A 23,668-nucleotide genomic window follows, 5' to 3' on the forward strand; every position below is an offset into this window, starting at 1 on the left:
AAGGACCTTGGCAATGGCTTGTAATGTTTTGGGGCCATCAGGGACCTCCCTGGCCAACAACTTACTGGAAGATATCCCATCCCTGGCACTGAAAATTTTCTGGTAACAATCTATGGCTCCTGTGTGTTCCATTGTCCAAAACAGTAGGTTTCCATATGATTTATTTATATCCTCTTAGATTTTTATTATCCCTCCCTCTACCTTTCCTTTACTCAATCTCTTCCCCTGACCTCACTTAGGCCTTTTCACCCCCGTTAATCTGTTTTTCTACTTACATATATACAACACCATCCTATTAAGTCCCCCCCACCTGTGCTTTTGATTCCCTTTATATCTCCTTTTTAGCTTACTGGCCTCTGCTACTGAGTTTTCTACCTACTCACACAGAAGTCCAATCATTTCTAGCTAGGATCTGCATATGAGAGAGAACATGTGATGTTTGGCTTTCTGGGCCTGGGTTACCTCACTTTGTATAATCCTTTCCAGATCCATCCATTTTCCTGCATAACTTCAGTTTTCTTTACCGCTGGGTAGAACTCCATTGTGTAAATGTGCCACAACTTTCTTATCTACTCACCAGTTGAGGGACATCTAGGCTGATGCCATTTCCTAGGTATGGTGAATAGAGCAGCAATAAACATGGTTGTGCAAGTATTTCTAAGGTAGTGAGACAAGTCCTTAGGATATATGCCTAGCAATGGTATAGCTGGGTCATAGGGTAGATCTATTTTTAGTTATCTCAGGAACCTCCACACTGATTTCCACAATGGCTGGACCAAATTGCATTCCCACCAACAGTATAGAAGATGTCCTCTTTTTCTGCATCCTCGCCAGCATTTATTGTCATTTGTTTTCATGATGGTAGCCAATCTGATAGGAGTGAGATGGAATCTCAGTGTAGTTTTAATCTGCATTTCCCTGATGACTAGAGATGTAAAACCTTTTTTAGATATTTATATGCCATCTTTATTTTTTCTTTTGAGAACTCTCTATTTAGTTCCATAGCCCAGTTTTTAATTGGGTTGTTTGATTTCTTATTATTTAATTTTTTGAGTTCTTTGTATATCCTAGATATTAATCTTTTATCAGATGTGTAGCTGGCAAAGATTTTCTCCCATTCTGTAGGTTACCTCTTTGCTCTATTCACAGTGTTTTTTGCTGTACATGTCCTTTGTAATTTCATGAGGTCCCAGTGGTTAATGTGTGGTTCTATTGCCTGAGCAATTGAGGTTATATTCAGAAACTCTTTGCCAAGACCAATATGTTGAAGAAGTTCCCCTACTTTTTCCTCTAGCAGCTTCAGAGTTCCAGGTCTAATTTTAAGGTCTTTGAATCATTTGGACTTAATTCTTGTGCATGGAGAGAGAGAAGGATCTATTTTCATCCTTCTACAGATATATACCCAGTTTTCCCAGCACCATTTGCTGAAGAGGCTGTCTTTTCTCCAATGATTATTTTTGGCATTTTTGTCAAATATCAGGTGGCTATTACTACCCAGACTTACATCTGGGTCCTCTATTCTGTTCTATTGATTTACATATCTGTTTTTGTGCCAGTACCATGCTGTTTTTATTGTTATGGCTCTGTAGTATAGGTTAAAATCAGGTATGGTGATACCACCAGCCTTATTTTTGTTGCTCAAAATTGTTTTAGATATTAGAGGTTTTTTGTGCTTCCAAGTGAATTTTTGGATTGTTTTTCTATTTCCATGAAGAATGCCATTGGAATTTTGATGGGGATTGCATGAAATGTGTAGATTACTTTTGGAAAGTTTACCATTTTCACAATATTGATTCTTCTAATCCAAGACCAAGGGATGCCTTTTCATTTCCTACTATCTTCTGCAATTTCTTGGTTTAGTGTTTTAAAGTTTTCATTGTAGAGATCCTTCACTTCCTTGGTTAGGTTTATTCCAAGGTACTTTATTTATTTATTTATTGATGAAATTGTGAATGGGAGTGATTTCATGTACTGCTGAAAAGAATGTGTATTCTGTAGCATTTGAATGAAATGTCCTGTATATATTTGTTAGTTACATTTGTCCTATGACCTCATTTAATCCAGATACATCTTATGTTTATTATTTGCTGGGATAACCTGTCAATTGATGACAATGGGTTGTTGAAGTCACACTACAACTGTGTTTGGTGTTATCTGTGACATTAGTTCTAATAGCATTCATTTGATGAAGTTGGGAGCCCCCTGTTAAGTGCATATATGTTTGGGATTGCAATGTCTTCCTTTGTATGTGACTTGATTTTTCTGTCTAACTGCTTTCAATATATTTTCTTTGGTTTTTATGTTTGGTAGTTTAATTATAATCTGGTGAGGAGAGTTTCTTTCCAGGTTTTGTCTGTTTGGTGTTCTAAAGGCTTCCTGTATCTGCGTTGGTATGTCTTCCCCAATTTGGGGGAAGTTTTCTTCTATGATTTTGTTGAAAACATGTACTATGCCTTTGGAGTGAAATTTTTCTCCTACTATACCCTGAATTCTTATGTTTGATCTTTTCATAGTGTCCCAAATATCTTGAAATTTCCATTCATACTTTCCTCTTTGTTGGACTGTATTAGATCTGCCACCTGGTCTCCTAGCTTAAATATTGTCCTCTCCTTCATCCATTCTACTTGTGAGATTTTCCACAGAGTTTTTATCTTATTGACTGTGTTCTTCATTTGTAGTAATTCTGACTGGTTTTTCTCTATTATTTCTATTTATTTATTTGTTTATTTATGTCTTATATTGACCTCCTTATTTCATTAAATTGGTTTCCTGTGACTTCTTTGAGATTTCCTCTTTTATTCCTCTGATTTCTTCTTTGATTTCTTTGAACATATTTATAATAATTATTTTGAAATCTTTCTCAGGCATTTCCTCTAACTTGGTGTCGCTGGAAGTAATTTCTGATGCATTAATACTTTTTCATGGATTTATATTGTCTTGATTTTTTGTGTTTCTTGTGTTATAATGTACGTATTTTTGCATCTTGGATTAATTTAATGCTTGGATTTTCTAGTTAGCTATAGTATTATTAGATGTATCAATTAATCTGATGTTATATGTCTTCAGGGTAGGAGCTTAAGATGCTAGGCTCTTAGGACTCTCAGAGTAACTACAAAAGTGACCCTATATGTTGGGTTTGCCTATTGTGAGAGTATTGAAGTAGGCTGGGCAGAACAAAATACAGATAGAGTCTAAAATTTAAGTAAACAATATACACATACACTGAAAAACAACACAGAGTATTTATGTAAGAGTAGGTGTTATGGCAACCAGATCCTCTTAACAATATCACTTCCCATTAGGGTGTGTGGTACCCCACACCCTTAATCCTATCAATGAGGAGGCAAAGATTTCTGGTCAGTTGAGGGTTCCAAGTCAGTTTGTGACCAAGTGAGATGCTTCCCTAATGAATGACAGAAGAGGAAACAAAGGCACTATACATCAGGAAGCAACAGATGACAAGCCCAAAATATAGCTTATTTGAAAATGGCAAATCCAACCATCCATCAGATTTAAAATATAGTTTACCCTGACATGGAAGGTGAAATTAGCACTTCCAATTCAAGCCTATATATCAGGCTTTTGGCAGGTACTTACCTGGTATAATCCCAGTTACCTTTTGGGATGATTTTGGTCTCAATTATGCTGCGCTCCTGCTTGGGTCCCTCTTTGCTGCCCTGTGGGCTCAAGTAGGCTGGCTGGGTCACTGGATTGCTGCTCTGATCACCTGTGCCAGGTGCTGTGTAGTGAGGTACCTTCCCCAGGTCGCTGGTGCTTGCACTGGTGGTGGGGAAGAGGAGGCTGTGGATGGTGGCTGAAGTTCTGCTGGTCCTCCTTATCCTCTTCCCCAGGAGCTTCTCCTCTGTTGGTCCCTGTCATCCTCCCTTCATGTTTCTTGAATTTGTGTGGAGGGCCGGTGTGAGTGGAGAATCTCCTCACCTGGCTTTTTCTGTGGCTCAGGCTGAGCCTTGTGGCTGTGGCCCACAGGGACCTGGTGCTGCTGCAGCAGGAGCTGCTTCTGTTTGCCTATGTGGGCTCTAGATGCTCTGGTTCTCTCCTACTTCTCTGCTGCAGTTGATAATTTCTTATACACCTCACTTTTTAGTAGAAGAGTATATTTTGCTGGGTTTTTTGTTTGTTTGTTTCTGTTTGGCTTTTTCTCCCCTAGGCTGCTTTGGCATGGTTCCTATGCTGCCATCTTAACTGAAAGTCCCTCCTTTTTATTATTTTTAATACTTCTTTATTTACATGAGAGAAAGCGGCAGACACAACACACACACACACACACATACACACACACATACATACACACACACACACACACACACACACACACACACACACACAAACACACACAGAGGGAGAGAGAGCACCAGGGTCTCCTGCCACTGCAAATGAACTCCACATGCACACCACATTTTGTGTATCCAGCTTTATGTGGGTACTGGGGAACTGACCATGGCTAGTAGGTTTGTAAGCAAGCACCTTTAACTGTTAGAGCATCTCTCCAGCCCCAATTCTAGCATTAAAAAATTGTTTTAGTTGATTCTCATCCTTCCTCTTCTCCCCAGTGTTCCTCCCTCTCACCATTTTCTCTAACCTCAGTATATAACCCTTTCCATTTATATGTCACATGTCCTTTTTTATACTCTTTATCTCCCTACTTATCTCTTTATACTTGCTTTTGGTTACCATTCTTCCTTTATAAGTCTTACCTACATTTACCCCCCATACATACATATAGCTATTATAAGCTAGCATGTCCGTATCAGAGAGACTATCCAACTTCAATTTTTTTTTTTTTTTGAGTTTGGGTCACTTCACTTATAATACTTTTCAAGTCCATTCATTTTCTTGCAGATTTTATAATTTCATTTTTCTATACCACTGAATAGTATTCCATTGTGTGTATATATCACATTTTCATCATGCATGTATCTGTTGATGGGTATCTAAGTTGACTCTAGTTCTTGCTTGTTGTAAATAGAGAACTAATGAAGATGGATCTTTCTAGTAGAGTGAGGAGTCTTTAGGGCATATGCCCAGGAGTGGTGTAACTGGCAGACTGTACTTTAAGGGCAAGAACACTGCAAGCCGGAACCAGCCTGGTGCCAGCATACAGTTGTGTCACATGTTAGGAATCATTAATAAATGTAAGGACAGCGGAGGCTCAGTCGGGGCTAGGAAGTAGAAGCACTGTAGAAAATATGAGTGAACAAGTAGGCTTTGAAAGAAAGCTGTGGAATACAAGACCATAGATCAAAAAGTCCCTTGAGAAGAAAGTGTGGACAAGAGAAGAGCATGTACAGCCTTTTCAGCAGAAATGCCACAAGGGACTTCTAACTTCAAGGTAGAGATGAATTAGCAGAGATTTGAGGCTCAGTGGAATGAACTGAAATCTCTGTAGGTTCAAGAGAAATTCTAGGTAGCGTCAATCTTTATGAGATGTATTTAGAACCTTTGCTCAAGATTCTAAAAGGAATTTGGCAAATACTTACTTTACTGATGTTGCTGCCATTGAAGTGAGCTCTGCTCAGATGAGGATGGAAAAGAAAAAGGTAGTAACACGAGGAAGGAGCTGGTATCTGCAAAGTCATGACAGGATGAGTAGAGTGTGAATACTCTGCAAAAATGTCTTAAATTGTCCAAATTATTTTATATTTATTGAAATGAATATTAGAAATGGACTCCAAGCCAGTTATATTGGCTCATGCCTATACATAGAACTTGACATGCTTTCAAAAGTTAAATTTTATATGATAGGTATTCTGTGATAACTATCATTCTCCCTTTTAAAAAATATTTTATTTATTTGAGAGAGAGAGAGATAGGATGAGGCAGATAGAGAGAATGGGCATGCCACAGTCTCTAGCCATTGCATGCGCTGTCTTGTGCATCTGGCTGACGTGGGTCCTGGGGAATTGAACCGGGGTCCTTAGACTTCATAAGGCAAATGCCTTAACCACTAAGCCATTTCCCCAGCCCCTCATTCTCCCTTTTATTCCATTTTCACCAGCTCATCCTTTAACCCTTTGGTTTCTGCTTTATCTTTCCATATACATACATACATACATACATATATGTAGATATGTATGTGTATGAATATATATTATATATAATATTCTCACTTTCACAAAATATTCAACTTTGATTTTTTTCACTTAATATACTCTGTACATTACTATTATTTCATGGCAGTCTTCTTTATTATTTTAATATCAATTTAGCACTCCACTGTGCTTATTGTAGTTTATTCACCCTTATTTATTCAGCCTTAGTTATTCATCCTTATTTTGGAATCAGGTGGTTTACAGTACTATGCCATTGCAAATATTACTGCAGTGAAAGATGTTGTGATATATATTTATCCTCAGGGAAAATTTATAATTCCCACATTTTTGTTCCAGATTATGTCATTTAGTATCAAAAAATGTTCACAGTGGGCTGGAGAGATGGCTTAGCGGTTAAGCGCTTGCCTGTGAAGCCTAAGGACCCAGGTTCGAGGCTCGGTTCCCCAGGTCCCACGTTAGCCAGATGCACAAGGGGGCGCATGCGTCTGGTGTTCATTTGCAGAGGCTGGAAGCCCTGGCACGCCCATTCTCTCTCTCTTCCTCTATCTGTCTTTCTCTCTGTGTCTGTCACTCTCAAATAAATAAATGAATAATTAAAAAAAAAATGTTCACAGTGGCTTTTGGCTTGTACTGGAGTCTACTCTTAATATCAGGGTCTAAGTCTCTGCATCCTAATGACTTTCTTTTTATTTAACTATATCCCTTTGTTGTGGTTTGAATATAAGATGTCCCCCCATTAAGCTCATGTATTTAAGCACTTGGTGCTCAGCTCTGAGAGAGTTATAGAACCTTTCTGATATGGAACCTTGCTAGAGGAAGTGGGTGGGTCCCTGAAGACAGGCCTTGAGATTTAAAATTTTTTTGTTTATTTTAATTTATTTATTTTAGAGTGACCTTGAGATTTTATAGCCCAGCCCCACTTCCTGTTCATCCTCTGCCTTCCGGATTGTGAGTGTAATATGACCAGCTGGCCTTTTGCTCATGCCACCATGTCCTCGCTCAAGATGGACTATGCCTCTGGGAACTGTAAGCTGATATAAGGCCTTTCCTTCTTTAAGCTGTTTACTGCCAGCAGTGAGTCAAGTAACTAATACACTGTTGCAGTTACCTTATCCTTGCTGATACAAAACACCCAACCAAAAGTAGTTTAGAGGGGGAAAGTTGTTTATTTTGGCTTACAGACTTGAGGGGAAGCTCCATGAAGTTTCAGGGTAAAAGATGGCATGAGCAGAGGGTGGACATCATCTCCTGGCCAACATCAAGGGGACAACAGCAGCAGGAGAGTGTACTGAACACTGGCAAGGGGGAACTGGCTATAACAGCTTTAAGCCTGCCTTCCAAAACACACCTCTTCCAATAAGGCTGCTATTCCCTAATTGTCATCAGCTTGGAGCCAAACATTCAAAATACATGAGCTTATAGGGGACACCTAATTCAAACCACATGCACCTTTATCCTAGCCTTTTAAAGTTACTGTTTTTGGTCTATCTTATATCATTAGGATGACCAATTATATTGGTTTTCTTGAGACTATTTTTATTTTAACACTGAAAGTCCTAGGAAATCTATCAGTTCCTGGGAAAATTGAAATGTTTGGTTTCCTGATGCATTAAGCTCAGGTTTGGGTTTTACATTATTCAACAGTCTTTCTTTAGTACATATGTTAAGCCTATATATATGTAGTATGTATTTATTAATGTGACTATTTTACTTATATATTTTATATATTATATATTTAGTGTCAGTTTATTATACTGTGTGCACTATGTCTTTTTTATGTGTTGTATTCATGATCTTTTGCTCCCTTAAAATATTTTTTGGTATTTAGCAAACTTTGTATTTTTGTTTCAGATTTATATTTATATCTTTCCTAGTGCCCTTAACCCTCTTACTTACCCCTGTGCACTTGAGGTTTTTTATTTATTTATTTTATTTATTTTATTTTTTTTGCAGACAAGTTCCTTAACCACTAAGCAATCTCTCTAGCCTGAGTTTGTCGGTTTTAATAAGAGTCTTTCATCTTCTACCTGATCTTTACACATTAATCTATGACCAATTTTAGTTTTCACTTTTTCTAACCCTTCTCCCATTTTTGAGGGCTGCATTGTTCTTCACTAGAACTTGTCACATTTATGCATTCTTTTTTTAAATTTTTATTCACATTTTCCATGATTATAAAAAAATATCCCATGGTAATTCCCTCCCTCCCCACCCCCACACCTTTCCCCTTTGAAATTCGCATTCTTGTCCCACTCATATCTTAGTTCTAACTCTGTAATTACACTGATTGCCACAAGTCTTATGCCCCAACTTTACAAAGCAGTCTTTGGTTTGGGTAAAACTCATTGTTTGGTAGGCTCATTAGGACTATTACCTAAGGGTTCTCTGAATTGTTGCTGTTTCATACATTTTTGTTTTATAGCCTTGGTATTTGATGCCTGACTTGTTTGTATAAAAATCCTTATCTTGGGCTGGAGAGATGGCTTAGCAGTTAAGACGCTTGCCTGCAAAGCCCAAGGACCTAGGTTCGATTCCCCAGCACCCATAGAAAGCCAGATGCACAAGTTGGTGCATGCTGGAGAGATGGCTAAGTGGTTAAGGCATTTGCCTACAAACCTGAAGCACCCAGGTTCAATTTCCCCAGGACCCACGTAATCAGATACACAAGGTAGCACATGCATCTGGCTAGAGGTTCTGGCATACCTATTCTCTCTGTCTCTCTCTCATGAATTACTGAATTAAAAAAATTAGACTTGCCTTGAATTCCACGCAAATGATGTTTTATGGCTGTATTTGTTTGTATGTTACTCTTTAAAAAATGGGCTGGAGAGATGGCTTAGCAGTTAAGGTACTTCCCTGTGAAGCCTAAAGACTGAGGTTTGTCTCCCCGGAACCTACATAAGCCAGAGGCACAAGGTCACACATGCATATAGGTGGCACATGTGCACAGGTGGTGCATGCACCAGGTGGCACACAAGTCTGGAGCTCATTTTCAGTGCTAAGGCTCTGGCCCACCAATTCTCTCTCTCTCTCTCTGTCTCTCTGTCTCATAAAAATAAGTGAAAAAAAATACAGTGCCAGTCTTATATTGCTTACTGTTATAATTAATGTAGTTATTTTAATCTGGACCCAGAGTGTCTTTATAAAGTTTAATTATTTTTCTAGGATATATTTTGAAGTTTAGCATTTGGGACCTTTGAATTTGGACTGAAAACAACATACAATTTACAATGTGAGATGGTTAAGAATCTATTGGGTGGGGGAGGGTGGAATGTGGTAATTTGGATGGATATCTCCCAATAAATTCAGGAGTTTATTAAAGCTTGTAACTTATTAGATTTCCAGCTGTCATGCTGGAGGAGGTGTCATTTTGGGCGGATCCCAGGGTCCAGCCCTAAGCTGTGTTTGGGGGTGAATCTGAATTCTAGCCTAATGTATGCAGAATGTTTGAGTTCTGCCTGGGGTTCCTGAAGTATGCTTGCTTATGGTACTGGTGGTGGTATTTCTCTCTGTGTGGACCTATGAAGGGGGGATAGCGTCTTCTGTTATGGAACTACTGGATCAGCAAGCTTCACTTCTGGTTCTTCTCTTTCAGGTCCCTTCTCTATAGCCAGTGTTATACTGTCTATGGTTAGACTTTGTGTTCTTACTGTTGGACCTTTTCAGTTGATTAAAAGAAAAAATCTATTTTTTTATTTGAGAGAGAGACAGAGAGAATGGGGGCACCAGGGCCTTCAGCCACTGCAAAATCCAGACACATGCGCCATCTTGTGCATTTGGGTTGAGCCTGGATCCTCTGGCTTTGCTCCAGTTTTCTCAGGGTGATTTTGTCAGTGCTTTTTTTTTTTTTTTTTTTTTTTGGTTTTTCGAAGTAGAGTCTCACTCTGGTCCAGGCTGACCTGGGATTAACTATGTAGTCTCAGGGTGGCCTCGAACTCTCAGTGATCCTCCTTCCTCTGCCTCCTAAGTGCTGGGATTAAAGGCATGTGCCACCATGCCTGGCTTTGTCAGTGCTTTTATGGTCCCTACTTCTCTCCACTATTTTACAAAGTCTTTTATGGTTTTTCTTCTCTTGATCTGTCCCTATAGGACAGGATGTGGCAAGAGTTTCAGGGAGAACCCTGTTATAATTTTAGTTTTATTTCACCTCTTACAGGAAAACAAAAATTTATGATGTCATCTCTCCAATAATATTGTCCTATATACCTTATTTTTTAGTATTTTATTTTTATTCATTTATTTGAATGAGAGAGAGGGGGGCAGATAGAGAGAGGAAAAGAATGGGTGCACCAGGGCCTCCAGACACTGCAAATGAACTCCAGTTGCATGTGCCACCTTGTGTGTCTGGCTTACATGGTCCTGGGGAATTGAATCTGGGTCCTTCAGTGCCTATATACTTTCATTGCACTCTGTGTTTGGATATATTTATATTTGAGTACAGATTCAGATTGAGGTGCCCTCCAAACTAGGGCCAAACAGATGGTGCTTTCCTCTCTAAATGTCTTGAGATATCCTGCTTTCTGCCCAGTCTACCGACAAGCTGAATTGCTTATTGCTCATACTGGAATGTACTTTTCTCTTTTTTATGACTTCCTTGATGATTTATATTTAATTTTGTACATTCATGTTTCTCTGCTTATTTATTGATAAACTTATTGAGAACAGGAATGAGTTTCTTTTTAATTTAATTTAATTTAATTTAATTTAATTTATTTATTTATTTGAGAGAGGAAGAGAGAGAGAGAGTGAGAATGGGTGTGCCAGGGCCTCCAGCACCACCACAACCGGCATAACATCCATGATTGTAAGCAATATCCCATGGCAATTCCCTCCCTCCCCCACTTTCCCCTTTGAAACTCCACTCTCCCTCATATTCCTTGCCCTTCTCAGTCAGTCTCTCTTTTATTTTGATGTCATGATCTTTGCCTCCTATTATGATGGTCTTGTGTAGGTAGTGTCAGGCACTGTGAGGTCATGGATATCCAGGCCATTTTGTGCTCATAAAATATTGAATTGATATTTTATCTAGTTATGCTCTTCTTCTTTTAACATGTTAAATTAGTTTATTTACATTATAGATGCTGAGGCAAACTCTCCAAGACACTCCCAGTGAAGAAATGATAGTAACACAAGAGGCACCAACTTTGGTGCCATTTGGAGATGTGGTATGTATGAGTAACCTTTAATAAACCTTTACAAATTATTTCTAGTTTAACATATATGCAGCAAATGGTCCTCTCTGATAAGTGTATTCATAATTTTTCATTTTTATGAGTAAGAAAAATCATTGTAATAATCATTGAAATTATGAGAAACAGCAAAATTCATAGAGAAAGTGTTTCCTAAACCCAGAAGCCTCAGAATAACTTCTAGTAAGTTTGAGACATTGATTTGGGGCCGCACCTGAGCTCTACTAAGTTACATCTGAAAGACAGACCTGGGAATTTACAGTTTTGCTGCGCCCTTCAGGTGCTTACACTTATGGCCTGATTGATCTACAGCTTAAAAATTAACCCTAGACCCCTTTCTCCTCCCCCAAACGCTCAGGAACAATAGCATACTTGGTTATTACTCATACACACATGAAGGCTCTGCCCATATACTGCCACCACACACACATAGGTAAGACCTGATATCTAGGCTGAATATTTTGATTTGAGCACTTCAGAGTATAAGACATGAAGATCTATGCACTTATAAAACTATCAAATGTATGTCTTTGGTGGGGGAGGAGGGAGAGGAGTTGATTAGAGTCTCACTCTAGCCCAGGCCAACCTGGAATTCACTATATAGTCTCAGCCTGGCCTCACACTCACAGCGATCCTCCTGCCTGTCTCCCAAGTTCTGGGATTAAAGGTGGGTGCCACCATGCTTGGCTGTATGTCTTTTTATTTTTATTTTTATTTTTTTAGTTTTTCAAGGTAGGGTCTCACTCTAGCTCAGGCTGATCTGGAATTCACTATGTAGTCTCAGGGTGGCCTCGAACTCATGGTGATCTTCCTGCCTCTGCCTCCTGAGTGCTGGGATTAAAGGCAGGTGCCACCACGCCTGGCCTGTATGTCATGTTTTATAGTTATCTTTTTTATAATCTGTTAGAGAAGTTACTGGGTATGAAATGAAAATTTATCTCATCACCTTCCTCTACATGTACAATCATTGTTTTTTTTTCTTTTATTTTGACTTTTGAAGTAGTCCAAGTTGACCTCACACTCAAGATCCTCATGCCTCATCTTCCTTGTAGGTGAGAATGTGTGTGCCACCACGCCTAGCTCATGGACTATCTTTAATGTGATACTTATACTAATTTTGCTTGGTCTTGAGACTAAGTACAGCTAATTGTATTTGGCTAATACCGCACATTTAGAACTGAAATATTTCTCTGTTCATATGATATTTAATTTTATGGTTAAGCATAAAATATAACCAATGTTTTGAAAATATAAGAGAGAATGAATATTTTATAGCTTCTGCTATACTGTAGCCAATGAATGATTGATTATTGAATGAAATGGTTTTAGGATATTGGACAAAAAAGCTTATTGTAAGTAAACATTTGTCTTATTGTTATTTGTAGTATGCTATATTTTATCAGTTTACATTTAATATGAAATACAAACAAAGAACAATGATCAGACTTGAATTAATGAGCCATTTCTTTGCTTTGCAATCTTGGCCATTTTAGGTTTACTTTGAATATACCCTACTCATTTTCCTTTTGTGTTTCTTTCTTATACATTACATTACCTAGATTTTTAAAATATTTTTATCTAGATATTTTAAATGATAATTTTTGGGGGGGGTTTCAAGGTAGGGTCTCACTGTAGTTCAGGCTGATCTGGAATTCACTATGTAGTCTCAGGGTATCGGGGTGACCTTGAACTCAAGGCAATCCTCCTACCTCTGCCTCCGAAGTGCTGGGATTAAAAGCGTGTGCCACCACACCTGGAAAATGATAATATTTCTGATAAAAAAAATTTAGAGATTTACAAAATTTAAATATAGTTTGGTGTAATTTTTTAAAGAAAATGCATTTTCTCTCTGAATTTTTGTTTTGGTTATTGTAGGTTGGCTGCCTGGCTGTTCATATAAAGACCTGCAGACAATTTACACGTAGGAGTATCCTTTTGACTTACAAACTGTTGGGTAACCATACCTCCCTGATTCAGTTTATCCTGGTGTTACAAACCACTTCAAAAGCCCAGGGCTTGAAACAGGAACCATTTCATTATCAACTACTCTGCCTCTACTAGGAGGTGCCTGTGCTTCAGAGTACCATAGACCGGGCTGCAGTTTTAAAAGGCAGGGATATCTGAAATGGCCCCATAAATGTGGATGGGACCTTAGTGGAGACAGCAGGGAGATTGGACTTCCCTGGGAAGTTAAAGTGGTTAGAGAATTGATTCTTTTCTGTTTTTTAAAATATTTATTTATTTGCACACACAGGGAGAGAGAGAGAGAGCAGAGAGACCAACATAATGGACATGCCAGGGCTTCTAGCCACTGTAAATGAACTCTGGACACATGTGCCACCTTGTGTATCTAGCTTATGTGGAATCTGGAGAATCAAATATGGGTTCTTTGGCTTTGCAAACAAGTGCCTTAACCACTAAGTCATGTTTCCAGCCCTAATTTTTAAGAATTTCTACATAATTTGGTTTAGAACAGAAATTTCAACTAAAAATTGCATACCCATAGTCATCTTGAAATTAATATGTAGAAAAATTTGCAAAGGAATTATGATGGCAATATGAAAATAGAAATATGGTAAGTGATCTAAAGAATAAACATTCATTCCTACCAATGACATGCAAGAGCATTATTATTTTTAAAATATTTTATTATTTACTTATTTGAGAGAGAGACACAAGGAGAGAGAGAGAAAGAATGAGAATGGGTGCACCAGGGCCTTCAGCCACTGCAAATGAACTCCAGATACATGTGCCACCTTGCACACTGACTTACATGGCTCCTGAGGAATAGAATCTGGGTCCTTTGGCTTTGCAGGCAAACGCCTTATCTGCTAAGCCATCTCTACAGCCCCAAGAGTATTATTTTAAGAGACATTTTTGTTATTTAATATACTCTACATTTACCTTTGATAATTACTTGATTGATTTTTTTAGGTTTTGGTCTGTATTGCTTAATAGATTAATTTTGTAATGTGTTATTTGATTGACTACAACAAAACTTGCTTCCTAAACATTCTATTTTCAGTCATTTCACAAAATTATAGTAATTTATTCATTCGTATCTCTATAAGCCACATTGTGAAATGTACAAAAACTAGAAGCTTGGCGCCCACTGACATTGAAAAGAATGCTGTAATTAAGTTTGATGAAGTGAAGTATTTTTCTATACAGGTAATATTAAAATTCTGTTCTAGATATCATACTGTCTGTCTATAGTTTCAACCATTCTACCATAATTACATGTTTTTAAAAAATGGATACAAGCTGGGCATGATGATGCATGCCTTTAATCCCAGCACTCGAGAGACAGAGGTAGGAGGATCACCATGAGTTCAAGGCCACCTTGAGAGTGCATAGTGAATCCAGGTCAACCTGGGCTAGAGTGAGACTCTACCTTGAAAAACCAAAACAAATAAAACAAAAAGAATACAAAAGAAAAACGATGCTTTTTCATTTGGGAGTTTACAGTCCATGTTATGGGACTGTAGTGCTGTCTTGTTAATGAGCAGTACACGGTGAAGTGCTTAACCAAAGTGGGCTTCAGGCCTCACCTCTTGCCATCTGTGCTTCTGAGTTTTTATACAGATGAGGTTCTCTATCTTATTCTTCCTTTTTCATCTACCTTCTTGTGCCCTTTCTTTTTTTATCTCTTCCCCTTTTCTTCTCTCTTATGTAATCCCCTTATATAAACTCATTGTCTTCACAAGAATCATGTAGTCTTTATAACACCCTTCCCAAATTATCCATATCCATGTGATGCACACACGTATACACACACTCACATGAACACATTTTCTTATTATCATACTTATTTTACAGATGAAGAAACTGAGGTACTATGTGGTTAAAGAAGTGGGGAGATGGCTCAGTGATTAAAGGTATTTGCTCTGCAAGCCTGCTGACCAGAATTTAGATCCCAGCACCCATATAACATTGGGCATAAAAATGAGGCACACACAAGCGCCACATGTTCTCTCTCATATGTGGATCCTAGCTACAGATGATTGGGCTTCTGCGTGAGAATGAAAATATTCAGTAGCATAGGCCAGTAAGGTAAAAAGGAGACATAAAGGGTAGAGAAAGGAAGGGAGGAGGATACTTAATAGGTTGATATTGTATATATGTAATTACAATGATTGTGATGGGGAGGTAATATGATGGAGAATGGAATTTCAAATGGGAAAGTGTGGGGGTGGGGAGGGAGGGAATTACCATGGGATATATTTTATAATCATGGAAAATGTTAATAAAAATTTTTAATTTAAAAAAAAATGAGGCACACATCTGTAATCCCAATGCACATGTGGTCATGGGAGGCCGAGTCAGGAGAGTACCAAAGCTAGCCTGGTCTTCCCAGCAGTAGAACAAGACAGACCCTGTCTCCAGCCAGGTGGAAGGAGAAGACCAACACCCCAAAGTTGTCCTCTGGCCTTTACAGTGTGATACTCACACACATCATCATCATCTCTGTGTAGGCATATATATACACCCAAATAAATATTTTTTAGAAAAAGAACTTTGTTAAGGTCATAGAGCTAGGATGTGATGTATGAGAATGTTGCACTCTATCTTCAAATCATACTTTATAAAAATATGCTGGGCATGAGGATGCATGCTGTTATTTATTTATTTATTTATTTATTTTGACAGAGAAAGAGGGAGAGAGAGAGAGAGAGAGAGAGAGAGAGAGAGAGAATGGGCACACCAGAGCCTCCAGCCACTGCAGATGAACTCCAAACACGTGTGCCCCCTTGTGCATCTGGCTAATGTGGGTCCTGGAGAATCGAGCCTGGGTCCTTTGGCTTTGCAGGCAAATGCCTTAGCCGCTAAGCCATCCCTGAAGCTCAAAATCATACTTTCTTAGCTTACCTCTCAACCAGAACTTGCTATGATTCTGTTTACAGCTAACTGTCTTTGGATCTTAATATATCTCAAAGCTTTCTTTAAATAGTAGCGCTGTTCTACAGAGAGCAGGATTCATTAATTAGTGTATTGTGGCGGGGTGGGGGGGAGGTATTGAATCACTCAGGACTCCATACATGCTAGGCACTCTACCAACTGAGCCCTGCCTCCAAGTATTTCTTTTGAGCATTTCAACCAACACTGGTACACAAGTTCATTTAGTAAAGGGTTTGGGTTACCAGTTAGGGAAGAGAATGAAGTCCCCATATTGAAAATGAAACAGTCTTACCTGTGGCATCAAAAGTTACTCAGGATGCCTCAGTGATTACCTATAGTTGCCTGACTGAGGGCTTCAGCAGCGAACCTTGGGCAGCATAAGAGACAAGCTCTGGGATTAAAGGCGTGCACTGCCACGCCAGGCAATTCCTTGGATCTTCTATTCCAGTGTACTAATTCTCTTAAAATGCATCTAATCTGTGGTTGAACCCACTCAATTGAATGTTGTTTTCTTTTGATATTTGTTTATGTATGTATTAAGAGAGAGAGAGAGAATATGGGTGCGCCAGGGCTTCAGCCACTGTAAATAAACTCCAGATGAATGTGCCACCTTGTGCATCTGGCTTACATGGGTCCTGGGAGATGGAACCCAGGTCCTTTGGCTTCACAGGCAAACGCCTAGCTGCTAAGCCATCTCTCTAGCCCAAATATTTTATTTTTACTTATTTACATATATGAGAGAGAGAGAGAATGGGCATGCCAGGGCCTCCAGCCACTGCAAACAAACTCCAGCCCCATGCGCCATCTTGTTTATCTGGCTTATACATGTACTGAGGAATCAAACCTGGGTCCTTAGGCTTCACAGACCTTAATCTTAATTACAAAGCCATCTCTCCAGTCCCAAAGCTTCTTAATTATTTTCACCCCATCTCAATATTTTATTTAATGTTTCTGATAATCTAGACACCAAGTTGATGAAAAGCTAAGTCTAACCTGTCCATCACTATGCTGACCTCCTTTCCTTATCTCTACCAAGTCTCATGAGTTTGAGGCCAGCTTGGGCTGTAGTGCAAGACCCTGTCTCAAAAAAAAGTCTTGCCGGGCGTGGTGGCGCACGCCTTTAATCCCAGCACTCGGGAGGCAGAGGTAGGAGGATTGCTGTGAGTTTGAAGCCACTATGAGACTACATAGTAAATTCCAGGTCAGCCTGGGCTAGAGTGAGACCCTACCTCAAAAAACCAAAAAAAAAAAAAAAAAAAAAAGTCTCATGTAGACTGTATAATACCAGTATGAGAAGAAATACTATAGGAGACACCTAGAATCTTGAAAACAGGGAAGTATGGGATTTGTTTCTAATTTGGAAAAGTGTGTATAACTTTTAATTGTTATATTAATGGTATTGTAACAGAGCTCAGGATTGGGAGAGACTTTCAAGTTCAAGCAATGATATACATTTTATCAAAAGTTAAAGAGCACAGAATGAAAAAAGATAATATATATATTTTGTTTTTCTAGATAGGTTCTCACTGTAGTCCAGGCTGACCTGGAATTCACTATGTAGTCTCAGGGTCGCTTTGAACTCATGGTGATCCTGAGTGCTGGGATTAAAGGCATGCACCACCACACCCGGCAGATATTAGATACTTTTTAACATTAGTTATTTGAATAACTTGCATTTGCATTACCTGGGTAATTTGTTTCATATTAGAGCTATTGGATTACCTTCAATATGCAATTTTAGTGGAATGTTGAGGGTGGCTTTTTATTATTTTAAAAATATTTTGGGGCTGGAGGTATGGCTTAGTGGTTAAGGCACTTGCCTGTGAAGCCTAAGGACTCAGGTTTGACTCCCTAGTACCCACATAAGCCAGATACACAAGGAGGCACATGTGTCTGGAGTTTGTTTGTGACGGCTGGAGGCCTTGGTGTGTCCATTCTTTCTATCTTTCGCTGCCTTTCTCTAATAAATAAATTTTAAAAATTAACATTTTTTTAATTTATTTGAAAGAGAGAGAGAATAGGCCCATTAGGGCACATTGACACTGCAAACTAACCCCAGATGCATGCACCACTTTGTGCATCTGGCTTTATATCAGTACTGGGGAATAAAACCTTAGCCATCAGGATTTAAAAGCATGTGCCTTTAACCAGCCAGCTCTCCCGCCCAAGGGTCACTTTTTATGTACAGTTAAAAAGATAATGTAGGCAATAGATTATTCAAAAATATTGACATTAGGCATAAACAAGGTCTTGATTTTTGTTGATGCTAGGTTATATGTAAATGTGAACGTGAAAAGTCACAAAACTTACATCCAAACACTAATAATCAGTTATATCCATTATATAATATAGCTATGAATACACTTATTTGAAAACTATATCTGAAATCCAGAATGAAATTGTAATGTTTTTAAAATGCATACACTTTGTTATTGAGGTTCCTAGACGTCAAGAGGATGAGAGGAATAATATTTTCTTGGAACTAATGCAAGATGGAGATACAGAAAAACATCCTCTCTTCTTAGGGATTGTTGAAGTACATCTTTATGAAATAATTCAGGTATGTATAAAATAAGGGGTTTTTGGGGGGTGTGTGTATGTGTTTCAGACAGGCATGGTGGCACGCTCCTGTAATGACAGCACTTGGAAGGGAGAGGAAGTATGATCAGGAGCTTAAGGTTGCTTTTGTAGCCTTGGCTACATAAGTCCCTGTCTCTACAGCCGGCAAGAAAAAATAGGTCTGTGTTTTCATCTTGATACCCCCTGTTGTAGTCAGCTCCACATGGCTAGCTGAACATCCAACCAGATAGTTTGTGGCAGGAAGGGGTCTGTTTCAGACTTGCAGCTCGAGATCCCTCAGTGGTGGGCAAAGCTGCTTACTTCCATACACCCCAGGACAGAGAAACATCTGCAGCAAGCGAGCACCGACCAGCAGCACGCACATGCCTTTTGGGCTGGACTCTAGGGTCCGCCCCCAGACATACCTCAGGGCTGGACCCCAGGACCCACCCCAGTGGCATGCACCCCTGTAGCAAGAATCTGTCTGCTATGAGCTGATGTTGCAAGCTCAATTTTGATAAAATAGCTGAGTCTGTGGGGGCAATACATTTACACTGTCACATTTAAACTACCAGTTGATACTTACTATTGTAAATCATTACATCCAATGGGATTTCTTTTGTTTGTTATCTGCCTTCAAATTCATATGCTTAGAGTGAGACCCCACCTCAAAACTGATAATTAATGATCTAAATGCTTGAAAAACACTACAGTCATTATGTAGCATGCGGCTTAAAGAGGAAAACTTTGTGTTCTCACATGAGCTGAGGTAACATAAATTAAGTGAGTGTAGTGTGGAGCATGCTGCTGTAGCTCCTGACCCTGAGGAGTGTGGGCTCTTGGATAAGGAGACCATCGCTCCGGGGGTCTGGAGGGAAGCATCAGATGGTGATGGTGTGCCAGGTCTCTGGTACATCAGAATGGTGAAAGGAATGTTCAGTGAAGTTCTCATAGATGTAAGGTTTAAAAAACATATATATATATATGGATATATATATCCATATATATATATATGTATGTATGTATATATATATGTATGTGTGTATGTATGTATGTATGTATGTATGTATGTGTGTGTGTATGTGTATATATATATATATATTTGAGTGTTTGTGTGTGAGAGAGAGGCAGACAGAATGGGCACGCCGGGGCCTCTGGCCACTGCAAACAAATTCCAGATGCATGTGCCACCTTGTATATCTGGCTCACATGGGTACTGGGGTATCTAACCTGGGCCCTTAGGCTTTTCAGGCAAGCACCTTAACCACTAAGCCATCTCTCCAGCCCCTATGTAAGGTTTTTTACCATAGCATTAGTATGAAGAAATGTTGGAAAGAAAGGAAATAACCATAGGCTGTTGTTGGATGAAAGGGGGTAATTCATAGGGACCAAGGATGGGAACTAAGGCTATCAAAGACTTGCCTGTTTCAATAAATCCTGTTATCACTCTGGAGATGAGAGAGATGCTCTGCCCTTTCAGGGTTTATCATGGAGATTCAAAAAAATATTTTATTTATTTGAAGGAGGGTGGAGAGAGAGGGAGGGGCAGATAGAGAGAACGGGCATGTCAGGGCCTCTAGCCACTGTAAACCAACTCCAGATGCATGTGCCACCTGTGCATCTGGCTTACATGGCTACTGGGAATTGAGCCTAGGTCCTTAGGCTTCACAGGTTAGTGCTGTAACCACTGCAGCCCCTATCATGGAGGTTTATGTTTTGCTCTTCTGAAAACAATATAGGCAATGGCAGTTGCTCTAAGACTCCCAAAAAGGGAAATGCTAACTAGCAGAAATATTTTCCTCTCTAGCATAAATGCCAATAACATTTATTTCTGTTGCTTGAATCTGGATGATTCTTCTTCTACTGAATATTCACTGTGTTTGTATTTAAATTTAGTTAAAATCCTATTCTAGTTTTGCATTTTTTTCTAGTAGATTTTTATGTTGTTTATATTAAAAAACTACCTGATTTTAAAATTAAAATTTAATTAAATTTAAAAATTATAGGTTCTTTTTGATGTTTTTGTTGTTTTCAGCCAGGTATGGCAGCACACACTTGTAATGACATCACCTTGAAGGGGGAGGGAGGATGACCAGGAGTCTTTTCTGTATTATGATATGATTTAGATATATACAGGTACATACACAAATAATCACCCATTTAAGAATTTTATGATTTATTACCCTTTTTCTAGAAAGGCTGCTTTACTGAAGTATTACAAGTATTGAATAAAAACAAAGTAAGAACTTTATAAAGCTTCTAAGTTATATGAACTTGTAATGTTTTAACATTTTATAGAAATTTAATATTGTTTATAGCCTGCATCCTTTGATTCTTTATTGTACTAACAGTCACTGTTTGAATTAGTAAAGATGTGTTAAATACAAAAGTATAATATTTGCTCACAAAATCTTCACTGCTAACTTTTATTTTGTTTTCATACAACTATATTTTGTATGTTGAGCATACCCCCCCCCCAACCTTCCTTTTAAGCCTCAATCCGACTGACTGATAGATTGTGGGAGAGAAAATGAGGCACCACTGGATGAGACAGTGAAATACCCTCTGGCTGCTTTGACCACAGAACTTTAGGAGCCTCTGTGCTGAGTTGAACACTGTTATTTTTGTCTTGGGGAGTTTCTGAAGAGGTGCTTACAATTCTTAAACTTCTTCTCATATACTTAACTAATATTAACTTGATTAATTGATCTATGCCAAGAGACTTCTGTTGTCTTGTCCCAAACAGGGAAAAGGAACATAAAATCATTGCATATGACACTTAATACATGGGCATTTTGGGGTTCAGAGAGATGAAATTGCTTGTTTAAATCAAAATTTTATCTGGGAGTGGAAGTGAAAATAATGTGAGTAAATTGTAAAATATATGCATATATATTACTATGTATGTATATATGCCAGTATCTTGCCATATGCCTATTAATAATTCTAAGTTAACATTTTCCATATTTTACCATATAGTATTATTTAATTTTAAAATGAAAGATTTGTAACATTTCAGGAACTGAATAGAATATTGTATAGGATCTCCTTGCATAAATACTTCTTTTTTAAACCCTAAAGTTTATTTTTTGTCTTTTCTAACTTATAAAATCATACCATAAAATTCTCACTTCTCCAATAAAATATTATTCTGATAAAATAAATTTGTCACATGTTTAGTTTATCTGCAGGTTAGAGGTGGAATTTATGTTCTCCTATGGAAGCTTTGGTTATGGATTTTCACATCAGGTTAGTTCCTTTGTTTTTCAAAATACTTTTATTTATTTATTTGAGAGACTATGCATAGTATATATACACATATATGTGAAAATTATCAATAAAAAGGTAAAAAAGAAAAACAAATCCCTCACACACAGGTATCCCCAGAGGCTCACCTAATTTACATAATCTCTCACAGGTGATTCTATGTCCTGTCAAGTGGACAATCAATATAAACTACCACACCCCATTAGTGCTAGTTTATATAGGGGAAATGATCCCTAAACATTGTATAGAATCTTCCATTTCCAATTATTGCTCTTTATTTTACTTTTAGATGACTTTTGATTAATAATTGAGAATTGGGATACTAATCTTATTAAATCAATTCCTATGTTAACTGAGAAATGTCTATAATATGCTTAAAATTTTTGGCCATAGCATATAAGTCTTAACATATTTGAATCAGAAGTAATATACAGATGAGAGCCATAGGGATAAGCTTTATTTCTTTGTCTGATTTAACTTTTTTTCTGTTTATTTATCTACTTATGTATTTGCTGACTGTAATTCTGGGAGCTATGTCAGGGCTTTGGGCATGCTAGGCAAGTGTTCAATCTCTGAGCTATATCCCCAGTGCCTGGTTTTTACAGATAGGTCTTCCTATGTGGCTAAGGCTAATCTCTATAGCTCAGATTAGCCTTGAACTTGTTATTCTTATGAACTTGTGTTGGGATTAGAGGTGTGTACCACCATGCCTGGCTATTTTCTTCCAGCAAGTTATTTTCAAAAGTCAAACTTATTAATATCAACCCAGAGGTAGGTTTTGTATCCAAGTATAAGCATAGTGTGTGTATGTAACCATTCTTCAGCAATCTGAGATAAAACTGGACAATTACTGTTTTATGTAGGTAGAATCTACTAAAACCACAGAACAAAGGTATTGTATGAAAACAAAAGAAATATCTAGTCAAAGCTTAACTGGGTTTTATGGCTCTAATCCTTTTGGTGATTGAGTCCCCTACTTTATCTATACTGTAACAAAGGAATACTGTAGAAAGCACTAAAACAAAGGTACAAAAATCTGCTCTCACATTTTCTTTTTTTTTAATTTTTAAATTTTTATTAACATTTTCCATGATTATAAAAAAAAATCCCATGGTAATTCCCCCCCGCCCCCCCCGTGCTCTCACATTTTCATTCCATCACCTATTTTATAGCATTGAGTGAAATACTGATCTTCAGGGTCATCTGTAAAATACATAGCTACTTAATTCATGGTTTCACCAAAAGTATCAAACAAATGTATAAAACATTTGGCAAATATTTTAAACCCAACAAATAAGCTGTCTTTATTTTCTCCTTATATGCATCACTTTAAGGACTATACCATTGTCCTGGGAAGGGAATAGCCCTATTATGGTGAATTATAATAAGATGTACTTACATTTTTTTCTTCAGTTAAAACCTCTTCAAAAAATCGTCGAGCCATCTATGTTTATGAATATCGCACCACCTCCAGAAAGAACAGACCCCGTCACGTAAGTGTGTCAAGTTTCATTGATATGCTAACCCATGTGACATTGAGGTAGCCCAATGGGGCATCTTACATTATCTTAACAAGCCCTGAGAGCATGGTCAGACTCACAGGTCAAGGGAGCACAGGATTGTCTTGCTTAAAAGATGGGAGAAAATATTGAGTTTCTTGGAAAATTCCTAAGAGAAAGGAGG

General features: G+C 38.1%; 1 protein-coding gene across 1 annotated transcript in view; it reads left to right on the forward strand.

Annotated features, from left to right (window-relative positions):
* The window catches only part of C2cd6 (C2 calcium dependent domain containing 6), a 126,132-nt gene that overhangs the window by 8,846 nt on the left and 93,618 nt on the right, over positions 1-23,668 (forward strand). Inside the window, exons 3-10 of the mRNA XM_045148363.1 lie at positions 5,456-5,558; positions 11,150-11,236; positions 13,136-13,187; positions 14,286-14,431; positions 18,597-18,719; positions 20,913-20,957; positions 21,899-21,967; positions 23,399-23,478. Coding sequence (XP_045004298.1) covers positions 5,456-5,558; positions 11,150-11,236; positions 13,136-13,187; positions 14,286-14,431; positions 18,597-18,719; positions 20,913-20,957; positions 21,899-21,967; positions 23,399-23,478 — 705 coding nt within the window. The remainder of the gene's footprint in view (positions 1-5,455; positions 5,559-11,149; positions 11,237-13,135; positions 13,188-14,285; positions 14,432-18,596; positions 18,720-20,912; positions 20,958-21,898; positions 21,968-23,398; positions 23,479-23,668) is intronic.

This window comes from Jaculus jaculus, chromosome 4 (genome assembly GCF_020740685.1).
Source record: "Jaculus jaculus isolate mJacJac1 chromosome 4, mJacJac1.mat.Y.cur, whole genome shotgun sequence".
Classification (NCBI taxonomy): domain Eukaryota; kingdom Metazoa; phylum Chordata; class Mammalia; order Rodentia; family Dipodidae; genus Jaculus; species Jaculus jaculus.